We start from the raw sequence: 16,378 nt of genomic DNA, 5'->3' as shown, positions 1-16,378 counted from the left end.
GAGACATGTCCTCCGAGATTAGCATCCGATCCTGTTCGAGCAAGCATGACAAATTATATATTATGTACGGTCGGCCAAGAAAGTGCTGTACTAGTTTTGATTTAATTTCCTGGTCATCGAAAATTACATGGTTCATTATTAAAAAATATTACTGAAAGAGACATATAATAATGACGTAAACCTAATTGGTAAGTGTTCATACGTTCGACGATTCTTGACTATGCAGATGCATGTTTCTTAGATCTTACAGAGGAGCAACTTAATAAGCTTGAGCGACTCCAGAATCTTTGTATAAGGTTCGTATTTGGGCTTCGCAAATACGACCACGTCTCCGATTTCCGCAAGAAACTCAAGTGGCTCCCGATTCGTTTTCGCAGGAATACTCATGTACTTTCCCTACTTTACTGTGTACTTTTCAATCCTGATGCCCCTCAATATCTTAAAGAACAGTTCACGTATCTTTGCAATTCCCATGAGCGTTCCCTTAGATCTGATTCCAATTTACTTCTAAAAGTTCCGTCCCATAAATCCTCCTTCTACTCTAATTCCTTCACTGCTAAAGCTGTCCGCCTTTGGAATTCTCTTCCGCTTTCAATAAGACGTGCTTCTACTCCAGCCTGTTTTAAGCAACGTCTAAAGAAGTACTATATGTCCCTTAATATATAATAATATTCAGAATTTTAACATGCATATTTTATATTATCAATATATATTTTACATTTATACACGTATATTAATACTATTTTGATTATTTATGTATGGATATTTGTACTTATATGTGTATTTGTATGAATTAATGAATCTATCATACACTATTTTTATTCATCCTTAAGAATATTGTACACTTCCTATCCGTCACTACTATATCGTGTCCTGTGCCCAAAGGTTATCTGGAAGAAATCGCTCTTCAGCGATAAGATCGCCTTTGTATATCTTTTTATTTTGTAATTACTACTGTTTGTTTATATTTTGGTGCAAATTACGTTTACTGCAGCCGATGGATCGAAAAAAAACCAAAATGACTTAAAAAATACTTTAATTAATTAAAATAAAATTACAATTAAGAGAGGTGAAACCTATTCGATGCGAGAATTAGGAATGACAAAATTTTGTATAAAAATTAATAATGAAATTAAATTTAAAATATGACGAAATCGCTGCGTCGGCGGCTCGTGGCTGGACGGACGTTGCGACATGGGCTGCATCGGTTTTCCGTTGTTTATTGAATATGGATATTAAATGCATGCTCGGCATTTTCATGGATGAGCTTAGGGTACTGTATGATAGATAGTACGGTTCCGTACTTAACACCTCCACCCGCAGAACAGCAACTATTTTGTCAGCTTCAGAGAAAATGTTGCTGGAAGTTCATCTCGTCTCTTGATGCCTTTATCCACATCTTCATATACTGGTGTCTTAGGCGTTTGCTGCTTCTCTTCATTTTCTGATTTTAAGGGCCAACATCTATATTTTCGGCTTACTAATACAACGATAACTACTGATACACATAAAATTAAGATATAAAATGGTATCGTTGTATGGTATAAAACAATTGATTGTGTCTTGTCAATCTGTATAGGGGTTTCTAGTAACAATTTATCTTGGATGCTGTGAAGATCATCTAGACTAATCATCTTGGAACCGGTATGGGTATAGGTAGTCGTTTGGTTAATTTGGTTGTATGGGATCCTTGATAGCTTCAGCGGCTGGCCTTTTATCTCATCATTTTCGTTGATAACGGTGAATTCTTTAGTTCGCAACAGGCAGTTCATGGGAATAGTGGCCAAATAGCTTCCTTGTAGTATATTGAATTCTTTTCTCTCGCAGGCTAACTGTACTTTCTCCGGCTTAGGTAATGAAATAACATAGTGTTGATCATCCAGTTTATCTATTGCTACAGCAGACAACATAACCTTCGTGAAGTGGCAGGTTTCCTTAAGATTTTGGTTGATAATAAGCTCTTGAATGCAGTCTGGTTCTGTACGAATTTGATGACTTATTTTTTGGTCACAGAGATATAATATCCTGCTATACTTCGGGCATTCAGCCTCTATGTACACGAATGCTTTTTCGTTTGTTGCTATATAAGGAAAGGGAGGAATAAGGGCTAGTTGTTTTTCATTTGGAACGATGGATAGTTTGTACAAGTTATACCTGTCTATGTATATTATAGGGAATTTGTAAACTATAACTATTGTTCTATCATGATAGTATGAACCTGGTTTGATTAAGTCATAATATTCCCGTAATTCTAAATCAGGAATTTGCTCCTTACTGTATATAGTTATTAACTTATCTAGCATCGTTTTTAATACTCCTATATCTATCATAGAATGATGAGTGCTGGAGGCACGAATAAAAGCCATTATATTTTCTAATCTAATTATTTCTAGCACTAAATCCTCTACATTATTACTTATAATTCCTAATAATTGGGCAAACTGAGCAGACTGGACTAAACTGTTGTCTCTACGAGTATTTACTTCTATAAGAAATTCTAATGTGTTATTAATTTTTTCTTGATTTATAGTTAACTGATCTAAAATACCTTTATGTTGTAACATCCATTCTTTACTAAGACTAATATGACTATTGAATTCGGAAATAATTTTATTCTGGTTGTTTTGCAATATTTGAATAGCCTCATTATACTTTTGAGCATCAAGATAGTCTAAATTACCAGTAACACTTTTTATTAATGATCCAAGACTATCTACAAGACCTCTTTTAACTCTAATGGGTTCTAAAGATTTAACTTGACTTAGTACCTTGTTTAGCTTGTCTGTAAGATAATTAATCTGGTACTCGTAAAGAATGTAAGTTTCATTGTTCAGTCTGGTCTTAAAAGTGTTAAGTTGTGTCTGTACAGAATTTATCTTATCTTCAATATCAGTCAATTTTACATACTGTATAAAGGAGTGGTAATGTGATATTAGTCTGGTCGGTCCTAATTTGTAGGGCAAAAGTCCAGGTCCATCGGCTAAGCTCTCAAGTCTTATGGTTTGAGGATGCGTCACGTGTATTGTCAGCAGTAGCAGAATCCTGCAACAATCGGTTATTTTTAGGGGCGCGTTTTAGACGTGACTTAGCTACGGGGCCTCGCTTTTTTGACGTGTATATATGAATTGGTAAATCAGCTAAGACTGTGTCTTGTGTGTAGCGAGGTGCAGTTTTCTGACGAGAAGCAAAGGGATTTTTAATAAAAACTTGTTGTCCTGGAACATATTCTACTTCTGGTTCGCGAGATTTATTTCTATTTTCAATTAAGGCTGTTCTATTGCTCAGTGAGGACTCATTAATTATGTCATAAACCTGTTTCATTAGTTGTTTATGATTCTGAGCGTATTGTTGCAAAAGATGTTCGGTAAAATCTATGTCAACGGGATCTCTAGGATCGAAATGTCCGTTCAATAAATCAAAAGGTCTACACTTTGTAAAACTGTGAATAGTACTGTTGTATGCTATAATAGCGTATGGCATTAATCTAACTACTGGTTCATCTTTGTGTTGTAACTTAAGAATTCTTATGTGTTCTAATAGGGTCGAATGAAATCGTTCAATGTTACCGTTATCATTAGGGCTATGAGGTAAAGTTTTATGATGGATTATCTTATGGAGACGAATAAACTCTGAAAAAAGCTGATTAGTAAATTCCGTACCGTTATCGGTTATTATAGTGAAAGGTATTCCGTGGTGAGTACTGAAAAGTAATAATGCTTGTAAGATGCTAACAGCGGTTCCATCTCGTAAATGATACGCTTGACCGTATTTAGTAAAGACATCAATGAAGGTGACATATTTTTCGTTTTGAACTGTAAAGAGGTCCATGTGGATAATTTCAAATGGCTTGGTAGCAGGGGGTACTATATTAAATTGAGGTTTAATGGGATTTCTGTCGTATTTACTTTGACCACAAATAGTACATTCATTAATGTATTTAGTGATCTGCTCTCTCATTTTCGGCCAATAATATTTCCTAGACAGAGCGAGGTAACATTCGTTAATACCACGGTGGTTCGTTTTACCGTTATGATAATTCTGAATGATGTCTTGTTGTTGAAGATAATCTTTAACATTTTCGAGCTCAGTTTTACTTAATACGAGGTTAAGAGAGGAGCTTTTAAACTTTTCTTGTAAAATTGGTATTATCGAATACATTTCTAAGGGAGGATCTATCAATATAGCTGTTTTAACTTTCGGGTTAACGTATTCATTAATAGAATTGATAACATCGTTTTCTAAACTAGATTTCGACAACTGAATAGCTATCCGCGTATGGTTTTCAAATGGCTTAGTTATAATCGGTCGTCGTTTTACATCACTAACTACAGTAAAGTAAATTTGTCTGTGAAACTTGTTAAGGGGAACGTCAGTGATCGGGACTTCTAATATAGGTTGTTCATTACTAGTGTGTACGGTGTCAGTTGAAGAGTTTCTATGTTGAGATGGGGGTGTTTCTGATGGGTTATTAATCATTGACTCAAGCTCTCTAATACTATCCATTACCGATTTAATTTCGTCAGTTTCACTGATGTGAATTTGAACACGAGATAGAGCGTCTGCGTTGGTATTAAATTTACCTTTCTTATATATGACCGTAAAGTCGTATTCGCTCAGTCGAAGTCGCCATCTTGTTAGTCGTGAGTTAGGTTCTTTTAGATTCATCATCCACTGTAATGGTCTGTGATCAGTAACTATTTTAAATGTTCGGCCAAATAAATAAGGTCTAAAGTATTTCGTTGCCCATACTATTGCTAATAATTCTTTCTCTATTGTACTATAGTTGAGTTCGCTATCATTTAATGTACGAGACGCGTAACAAACAGGCTTGTCAGAACCTATGGGTCCCTGAGATAATACAGCTCCGATGGCTACATTTGAAGCGTCTGTGGTGAGATTGAACTCTTTGTTAAAGTCTGGATACTGAAGGATGGGGTCGTTAATTAAAAGAGTCTTACACTTATTAAAAGCTTCTATAAATTCTTGACTGTGGACTACCTTACTACCTTTTTTTAAACATAACGTGAGGGGCTTAGTAATACGGGCAAAGTCAGGGATGAATTTTCTGTAATAACCAAGAAGACCTAAGAATTGTTTTATTTCCTTGGGTGTACTAGGTATAGGGTATTTTTCAATAGCTAAGATTTTGTCAGGATTAGGTTTAACACCTTCTCCGCTAATAATATGACCGAGATAGGCGGTCTCAAGTTTTAAAAACTCGGACTTGTCCATCTGTATTTTAAAGTTGGATTCTTTAAGACGTTGAAAAACTTTTTCTAGGTTTTCCATATGTTCCTGAAGGGATGTACTGTAAACTATTATATCGTCCAAATAAACTAGACATATGTTATTTTGAAGACCTTTAAGGACATTGTCCATGACTCTTTGAAATGTAGATGGTGAATTTTTTAAACCCATTGGCATTCGAAGAAACTCGAAATGGCCATGTTCCACATTAAATGCGGTTTTAGAAATATCCTGAGGGTCCATTTCGACCTGATAGAATCCACTAGCAAGATCAAGGGTTGTAAAATATTGACACTTGCCTAACTTGTCAAGGACATCGCTAATATTCGGTATAGGATACTTGTCGTCTATTGTTTTTTCATTAAGTTTTCGAAAATCGACTACAAGACGCCATTTCTGTTTACCGGATGCATCTATTTTTTTAGGGACTACCCATATGGGTGAACTCCATGCAGAGTCTGATGGTCTAATTATACCTTGTTGTAACATTTTTGAGATTTGGTCTCTAACCTCTTGTCGGTGAATAAAAGGATATCGATAGCTTTTAGTATATACAGGAACTTCGTCCTTCGTTCGTATGCGATGTTTAATTTTGTTAGTAAAAGTTAATGGCTCCCCATCTATATAAAACACATCTGCATAACGAGCACAAAGTGTTAACAAGTTAGCCTTTTCTTCTTCATTAAGATGATCGGTACGTAATCGCGACAATACTTCATTTACTCGGTTTGATTTTCCTAATGGTTTGCAATTAAAATTGAATATCTCAGCGTAAGCGGGTTGATCTAATGAAAATATGATGTCGTTAGGTGAAGGATTTTCTATTTCTACAAATCCGCGACTACCGGTAACAGTTGTGAGACATTCGTGAATAATGCAATTACATAGAACTTGTTCGTTAATAAAAACTTCGCCATCCGGGGCGTTAATGGGTATTTTTACTAATTTTGAACTTCTACCTGGGATAATATCTTCGTATAAATTAACGTTACGGGAATTGTAAACCTTAATAAAGTTTGTTGCATTTCGTGTAATTAATTTGAAATCTTTTAAATCTATTTTAGCTTGCCACTCAGATAATAAATCTAACCCTATTAAACCATCGAAATAATCATGAAAACGATAAACGAATAACTTTATATTATTATCTTCATTGAATTCGTTAAAACAGGGCAGTGTTACGGAATAATCATTTCTACTAATACCATGTACGTTTGTAACTTCGAAGGGGTCATAATTTAAAGGATAATTAGGATAAAAATTTTGTACGGCCTCGGGGCTAATAAACGATTGGTTAGCACCTGTATCTATCAAGAACTTTAAAGGTGGCTGTGAGATTTCAATATAGGGCAACTGTCGTTGAGTCTGTAAATTAACGTCTATCCTTGCTCTTTTGATTTTTTGTCTACTTGAAAATCCTGAGGTTGGGATTCACCGCTAGGGCCTGGCTGAGATTCTAACTCATTTACTATTTCATTGTCATAACTATCGTTACAGTAAGTCGGGTTGGCAGCATAATCATAGGGGTTGAAGTAGTCATTCGGGTCTGTATAATAGTCATAGTCCGGATAGTCAGTATGGTATGAACAGTCGGGTGAATAAAATTCATTTAGATTGACCTCGCGTGTTTTAAAATAATTAGTTGGTGGTGGGTTCCCAGATTTACGCCAATCATGACCTGATATCATAGGCTTAGGAGTATAATGTTGAACTCCACTCATTGGTTTCGCATTAAAATTTTGTGGTGGATTTGATCGGGGTGGTAAGCGAAACACATTACTTTGGGGGTTGTAATTCGGTGGTGGTGCGCGAAACATTTGTTGGGTTCGACTAGGGAAACGATTTTGTTGACTATTGAACTTAAAAGCTTGGGGCTGTGCGATAGGAGAGTTAAATCTAAAACCTTGGGGTTCCGGCTGGTAATAACGCGGTCCTACTGGAACGGGCCAGTTAGGTACGGGTCGCATAGCGCTGGGCGTATTTAATACTATGTTATGTGACGTAGCTTTAGACGTATTCTGAGTATTATGCTTAGGAAGATCATTACGCTGCTGTAAATAAATTACATTTAGTTCTTCTTGAACGAATTCTAAAGCCTTTTCAATAGTTTCCGGGCGCATGCAACGGATACGTGAACCTAGGGGTTCTTTTAAACCTCGTACGAAGGCCTGCATTGTAACCTTTTTATAAAGTGTCCGCTTAGCTTCAATTGTCGTCTGTAAGCTCTCATGTAACGTTACGTATGTCATTATAGTGCTGAACAAGGTTTGACATTGATCATAAAATTCCTGAGGGGATTTATTACCCTGCGTAGCTAAAGAGAGGTCATTGTACAAAGCCGTTTCATCTCTTTGATCCGAAAAATTATTAATTAATGCTGATCTTATACCAGTCCAAGTGTCAGGGATGCCGTTGGAATTAATAGTTGACGCGGCGGACCCTGTTATTTTATTTAGTATACCGTTTAAGAGACATAAATTACTTAATTCACTACCTGGCTCGGCACTCGCATATTGCAAAACTATTTGATCACATATATTTATGAACCTAGTTAATATATTCGGGTTACCATCGAACTCTGGCACCAGGCGTAAGGCCTTAAAAATAACGTCGGGATCGTATGACATGTTTGAATTATATGAAATATTTAAATTAAAATCTAATTTACTGTCTATATTTCTATAACTATCTACTATATAACGGCGAGCCTGACGGGATGCAGGTTCCCGGGGACAAGGCTTTTCGTGATGAAAAATCTTGAGGATAAAATGACTTAGGATAGAAGGAAGCAACACGAGAAAGATTCAAGTGTACTTACATATGTTTCATCTCTGGCTCTTTTTCGTGAATCGATGCTTGGATTCTCCACTCAGCTTGGCAGCTCCGTAGATTCTGGATACTCGTAGCGTGACTTGACAGCCTCCCGGGCGACTCGCGAACGCGAATATCGATATGAGAAAATTCTAATGCTCGCGAACCGGCCCGCGAGTATCCTACCGACTGCGCCAATTACGTTTACTGCAGCCGATGGATCGAAAAAAAACCAAAATGACTTAAAAAATACTTTAATTAATTAAAATAAAATTACAATTAAGAGAGGTGAAACCTATTCGATGCGAGAATTAGGAATGACAAAATTTTGTATAAAAATTAATAATGAAATTAAATTTAAAATATGACGAAATCGCTGCGTCGGCGGCTCGTGGCTGGACGGACGTTGCGACATGGGCTGCATCGGTTTTCCGTTGTTTATTGAATATGGATATTAAATGCATGCTCGGCATTTTCATGGATGAGCTTAGGGTACTGTATGATAGATAGTACGGTTCCGTACTTAACATGCACAATAAAGAATATATTATTATTATTATTATTACGTCATTATTGTACGTGACATTTTAAACTCTATTAGGTATAAATAAGAGCGTTATCAATAATCAGATAAAGACGGACAGAAGTTGTCAGATCGATCTGCAAGCGAAACTAATCTTTATCACCTACAAATCTGCAAGCGGCATTCAACCTTAGGGTGGTACACCACTTTCTTGGCCGACGGTACATAGAAGCAGTTGCAAATAACCGCTCTGATATATTGGTGCGAGTAGGCGCCTGAAACACCAAGGATTTGCAGGTTCGACTTCCGCTCGGGACGGATATTTGTATCTGTACACATATTTCTTTCCGGTTTAGATGTCTGTCTCCCCACCGTGCCTCGGAGAGCACGTTAATCGGTCCCGGTTGTTATCATGTACACCTGATAGCGATCGTTACTTATAGTAGGGAATATATCCGACATGTAATTGAAGTCGGTTTTTATTTTCCTTTGTGAGCAAACACAATTATTATTTTGGGCGAAAGGAAATAGAGGATAGGAATATAGGAAATAGAGGGTGGTTCACTAAAGATTATTCTATTTAATCGTCAATTATTTTATCAAGCTGTAAGTTTGTCTGTATCCCACGGTTGGGCAAAGACGTCATCTCCTGTAACGGCAGACTTCGTGCCCAATGCCACTTGTCAACAAGTCTTTCAGAATTTTCTTAGAAAACTTGGAAATTTTTGTACCATGTCGATGGGTCTGTAGCGTCCTTAAGAGTCCTTAAACGTTACGAGAATGTTTTTTTCCAAGATATAGCCAAAATAACTGAAAATTGAAAATTTATAAGGGAGCATTCATTAATGTCCTGCGGTCACCAACCCGCCTGCCCAGCGTGGTGGCGTGGAAAACACATGAGTTAGCGCCATTTTTGGCGCGAACTTGTGGAGGTCTATGTCAAGGGCTGGCTTTGTCGCACCGAAGACGCTGCTGCCTGTCTTCGACCTGTGTATTTCAAAGCGAGCAGTTGGATGATTATCGCGCCATCGGTCGGCTCTTCAAGTTCCAAGGTGGTAGTGGAACTGTTATCCCTTAGTCGCCTCTTACGATCCCACGGGATGAGACGGGTGGCTATATTCTGTACTGCCGTAACCACACAGCAGATAATAGAAATATCTAGTCTTCTGGATTACAATTTATCAATAGTTAAAAGACGCAAATGAAATATGATCCCCATCAAACCACGTGGCTGTACGAGTTCTAATATAAAATATCGACTTAGAAAATATTACGTAAGGATCTGTTTGATCCCCCTCCCCCCAAGTAAGGGTATGTAGAGATTTTTCCAACACTCCCCCCCTCGAGATCGTTACGTAATTCATGAATAGACCCCATAACTGTTTCTTTTAGTATTTTTCTGTTTTCTTGCTACAATAATTCTCTAAATCAACATATTTTAGGTCATTCAATGTCAGTTTTCCAAGCCCTCTATGCATAACTTTAGAACATCTTCACACGTCCTTCCAGGTCAGACGATGTTCTCGTGTACCACTCTTGCAGCAGTTCGACGAACCCGATCACCTGGAAGATGAGCTCAGATTTATTTCTAGAAGAGGCCCTCAAATATAACAAATGTTGGTATTTTTTAGTATTTAGTACTATATTTGGAAACACTTTGGCGCGCCAGGCTCTTGCAAAAATTTGGTCAAAATCTGGAGCATCACAAATTTGGAAGATCTGAGATACCTTACAGAAGATCACTGACAAGTAATATGGCTCTCAATTAATGTTATGTTCCTGTGGTGGGTGAGGTGGTCAGAACTCCTGGATAGGGTTGGGCATAGAGTCGGCAACGAGCTTGGAATGTTTCGGTAAACGCAAAACATCTTTTTTTTTAAACACAACAGCTCACCTGATGGTCAGCAATCACCGTAGCTTATAGACGTCTGTAAGACCAGAAGTATCGCTAGCGCCCTCCCCCCCCAGGAGCTCTGGTCACCTTCTCACCAACAGGAACACAGCACTGCTTAAAAGTACTATTATTATTTTTTATGTCACTAGGTCGGCAAACAAGCGTACGGCTCACCTGATGGTAAGCGATTACCGTAGCTTATAGACGCCTGCGACACCAGAAGCATCGCAAGCGCGTTGCCGACCCAATCCCCAATCCCCCCAGGAGCTCTGGTCACCTCACTCATCACAGGAAAATAATACTGCTTGAAAACAGTATTATTTAGCTGTGACCTTCTGTAAGGTCGCGGTACTTCCCCGGTCTGGCTGCTCGTTTTGTCCAAGGCCCCCCTAACTGAAACATTTCCTGATGATGTTCACACTTGCAGATGAAATGAAGCCCCGGCCGCTGCTGCTGTCTCTCTCCCCGCCGCTGGTCCAGTTGTTGACGCTCGCGCTGCAGACGATTCCGTCGCTCTTGGCGGATTTGTTCTTACGTGTGAAAGGACAGACGCCGAAGTGAGTTAGATATAGTTATATATTACTAGCTGCTGCCCGCGACGTCGTCTGCGTGAACGCTATACAGCACCAAAAATACGATTATACCTTTTAAAATAACATTCATTCACCCGTTTCCTCTTTACATTTCATATCTACAGAAAAATCTCATAGATGGCGCTGCTTTAAAATTGTCTTGTCTATTATACTTATATTCATTTAATTATGTTTATCGGCTTAGTTAACTTATATTGCGTGATTTTTATAGTGTGAAGCTAACTTATATAGCATGGTTATTAACATAAAAAATAGGTAAAAAAACTTTTTAAGTTAAACGGTTTTATGTTAAACATACATTGCAATGTTTAAGATAAATGTACTAAAAACCAAAAAATAATAAAATAGATACAGTCGTGGGAATTATAAACATATGCATAGACTAGACTAAAATAAAACCGTGGGGCACGTCAATTGTCTACAATCGTTGATTAAAATGTTTGTTTTGTAATGTTACACTATAATTAGGCAGTTGTTCAACCGACAACGATGGACGTGTGATAAGTAGGGCTAGAATGTGGAAACAAGCTAGCAAGCTCGATTATAAGCGAGTTTTAGGGTTTCATAGTGGTGAGCGAGTAGTACTTTTATCATATGTTTTGTCGATTAAAGACAAACTACGAGCAGTGAAACGATTCCTCGCCAGCCAGCAGTGTGAATGTCCAACGATAAACTAGTTGAAACATCTCTTTTATTTACATGGAGTGTATAACTATTGGAATTTCCATGAGCAAGAAAATAGTAAGTAATTTCCTCACCGTCTGCGGGCCAACTGCCTATTTTAACGACGAATTAAACGATTCTTCTATCGCACATTAAGTCGATAATTTGTAGACAATTGACGTGCCCCACGGTTTTATTTTAGTCTAGTCTATGCATATGTTTATAATTCCCACGACTGTATCTATTTTATTATTTTTTGGTTTTTAGTACATTTATCTTAAACATTGCAATGTATGTTTAACATAAAACCGTTTAACTTAAAAAGTTTTTTTACCTATTTTTATTTTCTAGTTTTTAGTTTTTATTTCGCATTCTGTTTAATTCATTTAGTGCTTCATTATTGCAAGGCCCATCTTAAATATTGAGGTTGTATAGTGCACTGTATTCTTCTTTTCAAACCCTTTTATTTGATACCCATATTGGTGGGATTGATAAAAAATTGTTATCAGACATTTGGTAGCGGCGGCCAGCTTAGATTTCAATTTTGCATAGTAAATTGTATTCTACTTGTTGAGACCTTTCATTTGATACCCATGTTGATGGGATTGATAAAACCTAAGTTATCCGCCATTTTGTAGAGGCCGCCATCTTGGATTTTAATTTTATATAGTACATTGATTATACTGGTTGAGCTTTTTCATTTGATACCCATATTGATGGGATCGATAAAACCTACGTTATCCGCCATTTTGTAGCGGCCGCCATCTTGTATTTCAATTTTTTATAGTATATTGTATTTTGCTTGTTGAGCCCTTTCATTTGATACCCATGTTGATGGGATTGATAAAACCTAAGTTATCCGCCATTTTGTAGAGGCCGCCATCTTGGATTTTAATTTTATATAGTACATTGATTATACTGGTTGAGCTTTTTCATTTGATACCCATATTGATGGGATCGATAAAACCTACGTTATCCGCCATTTTGTAGCGGCCGCCATCTTGGATTTCAATTTTTTATAGTATATTGTATTCTGCTTGTTGAGCCCTTTCATTTGATACCCATATTGATGGGATTAATAAAACATAAATTATCCGCCATTTTGTAGCGGCGGCCATCTTGAATTTATAATGATAATGAATAAACATAATTGTATTGTCACCAAAATCCAAAGTGTATACAAAATTTCAGATTAATCGGTTGACAGGAAGAGGGTGAAATTTGAATTACTAAATTTGACCCAAGAATAATAAATAAAAAATAAAACAAACGGGGTGAGCTAAATAAAACCGTTTAATAACAACAACATTCAAATATGCGTCGTTAGATTACACGTTGTTACAGAATGCGTTGAGGAAATAAAGGTTCACTGCTCGTTTCCCGTAGGTGATAGCGTGATCATATGTAGCCTATATGTTGACCCAACTTCTTAATAATATTCGAGCCAAATTTGAAGTAAATCCATGCAGTACTTTTTGAGACTATCCCGGACATACATACATACAAACAGACAAAACAGACAAAAATTCTAAAAACTATATTTTTGGCTTCGGTATCGATTGTAGATCACACCCCAAGTATTCTTTAAAAAAAAATATTCAATGTACAGTTTTGACTTTCCTACCATTTTATTATATGTATAGATAGATCTCATATCAATATCGCACACCTCAAGGGGGCTGTCCTTTGCTCTCATAATATGAATGTATACGGGAAGCGCTTATTCTCAAATATCTATATTTTGATAACAATGAATCAATCTATATATACATTATACATACATATAACCACGCCTCTTTCCCGTAGGGGCAGGCAGAGACCACTTCTTCCACTTGCTACGATCCTTACATACTTCTTTCGCTTCGTCCACTTTCATTATTCCCTTCACACATGCTCTTCGGTTTAGGGCACTCTTGACCTGGCCTTTTTTCAAGACGTCCCTTTTTTGGTCTCGGGACCCTTATTCTCTCGGAGCCTTTTTTTACGCTGGAAAATGCATTTGCGCATAGTCCCCCCCCCCCTTAAGGTGACGGGAGTGTGGGGCTCCCTGCGCTGTCAGACTACCCACTAAAAACCAGCGGTACCCTTGTTGTCCTAATAGTACACCGCGATCGCTCACGGGTACCGAGAACGCTCTATAGAGCGCTGATGCCCCCTCTCCTGATGCTATAGCATCAGGGAGTTAGGGAGGAGGCTACGATGACATCATCGCAGTCTCCTCTGCAGTTTCACCACTACTGGGGAAGCAACCCCGTCCGCCGGACCTTTGGGGGACGCCCCCCTCCCTTGTGTGTGACGCCGGTGCAGTTGCGGGCACTGCAGAAAGAAGAGACAGCTCACTGTACACTTAACAATATCAATACGGTGGCCCTTCGAAGATTTATGCGACATCGTACATAGCATGCAGTAGCATTGCATATGCACAAAGAGATAATGATTTGACTTATTATTATATTTATTGTTACAGGTACATGGATATGCAACAACGCGCCGTCCTATTAAGAGATATCATATCAAAATTCACTCGGACATCTTTGTATATGAAATCGGAAAAGGCACAAAAACTCATAGCGACACTGGACGATAAGGACAAGGTTCTGTTCCCGTGTGACACGAGGATGATATCCTGGCGGAAGTACATGCCGGTATTCTATCACGGGGTGCAGGAGTATTTGTTGAAATCGAAACAGTGATATGTCACACTAGAACACCATGTATGTTGATTGAGTAATGGCCAATATTCTATAGTTTTTGAAGTGGTAACTTCTTTAGCCACGTTGGGCACTTTTTAATGGGGGGGGGGTCTTATGGGTTCGAATCACCGACATGCTCAGCAGGACATCTGTAGCTGTACAGCTGACGTATTGTAAAACATTACAAAATTTCAAATTTTAATAATAAAAGTTCTGAGTTTTCACTTCCATCAGCAATCTCTATAACTGTAGATTTTTTGGAGCTTAATCTTTAAGAATCGATTTCCTTATAAGGCGATTGCGATAAGACCGCCTTTTGTACACATTTCTTAATAATAAGTAATAAATAAATAAATATCTACAGAATACATAATTTCCTTATTATGAATTTCGCTGCTTACACGATACAGGCATCCGCTTATCTGATAAGTGGTTAAAAATGTAATGAGTAATGGATATGTGATATCCCTCAGGTGCAGTGGTCGAGCTATGCGTTAGTATTTACTTCAATCTCGTTTCAGGCATAAATATCTACACAATACACACACGGTCGTCTGTTCCTAAAGTAGGCGACTTGATGCTTGTGTTGTAGGTAACAGCCGACTGGTATAGCTACATATTATTCTTTCGATAAACATTATAAATAATACATATATAAATTAATATTTATATTACAGCCAGACTCGGGGTGGGAATTCGAACCCACAACCCTCGGAGAAGAAAGCACCACAAACTGCACCAACGGGCTGGTCTTTTTTTATTTTATTTTTTTCTTGCATATTTTATGTCACGTGTTGTTCCTGGTTGTGCAATAAACTATATTTGTATTGTATTGTCCTTTGATATGAAGCAAATATGAGAAATAAAATCTACAGAACGAACGACCTCGTTACGTTTCTAATAACGCCATCTATATTATAATAAAAGGATCAATAAATAAATTATAATTCACATTAAGAAGAAGACGAAATATACTTTATAGTGCATAAAAGTTAAAGTACACAGGTATCTTAAAATATAAAAACTTACAAAATAATAATATGCACAAAGGCGGTCTTATCGCTAAGCGATTTCTTCCGATATGAAAAAAATGTTCATTTTAGCTCTTGTAAAATTATTATAATTCTTTATAAACATTACTAGCTGACTCGGCAAACGTTGTCTTGCCGCTAAACGCTATTTTAAAAGTAGGGGTTGGTGGTAGAAGGCTGAAAATTTGGGGTTGTATGTATTTTTCAACGCCAAATCATAATTAAATAAAAAATAAATAATTTATCTGAAAAAAAAATTAGGGGTGGACTACCCTTAAAATGTAGTGGGATGAAAATAACAACAATGGTGAAAACAACATCTATATGTTGTTCGATTCTCTGACCCATCCAATATGCACACAAAATTACATGAGAATCGGTCAAGCCGTTTCGGAGGAGTTTAACTACAAACACCGCGACACGAGAATTTTATATATTAGATGATTGTTATTATTTTAAAATTGTTTAAGGTTTGTAATTGTACTAACATTAGATTATAAGCAACATTGTTACTAACACTATATGGGCTAGACCCGAAATAAATATTATTATTATTATTCTATATAGTAGAAAAATAAATAGCCCAATAGGGTTCCGATAGATGGCGTTATTTGATTCGTTTACTTACCATCTGATATGGTATTAACATTTTTCTTAGTCCAGTAAGCGTCTTAGACAGTCGATCTGAAGGAGTGAACTAGAAGAAGGAACTGACACATACACACAGACACACACACACACACACACACACACACACACACACACACACATTTTTTTACGTGTGTTACTTCATAACTTTGCACTGAGAATGATTTTGATTATTCTTTCTTCACTCGAAAGCTAGTGCTTGTCGTGTGGGCCAATTTAAATTTAATCAAAATCTGATGAGCACTTTTTGAGTTATCTTTGATAACGCGTATTTA

General features: G+C 37.2%; 1 protein-coding gene across 1 annotated transcript; it reads left to right on the top strand.

The window, feature by feature from the left end:
* The first annotated feature begins 10,907 nt into the window (after positions 1-10,907).
* On the top strand, positions 10,908-14,424 carry LOC123665822 (fatty acyl-CoA reductase 1-like). Its single transcript, XM_045600056.1, has 2 exons — positions 10,908-11,032; positions 14,199-14,424. The coding sequence occupies exons 1-2, from the start codon at positions 10,908-10,910 to the stop codon at positions 14,422-14,424; spliced, it is 351 nt and encodes a 116-aa protein (XP_045456012.1).
* Positions 14,425-16,378: the final 1,954 nt, after the last annotated feature.

The sequence above is a fragment of the Melitaea cinxia genome, chromosome 25, assembly GCF_905220565.1.
Source record: "Melitaea cinxia chromosome 25, ilMelCinx1.1, whole genome shotgun sequence".
Taxonomy (NCBI): Eukaryota; Metazoa; Arthropoda; class Insecta; order Lepidoptera; family Nymphalidae; genus Melitaea; species Melitaea cinxia.
The sequence above is the reverse complement of the archived record's forward strand: the minus strand, read 5'-3'. Positions and strand labels throughout refer to the sequence as shown.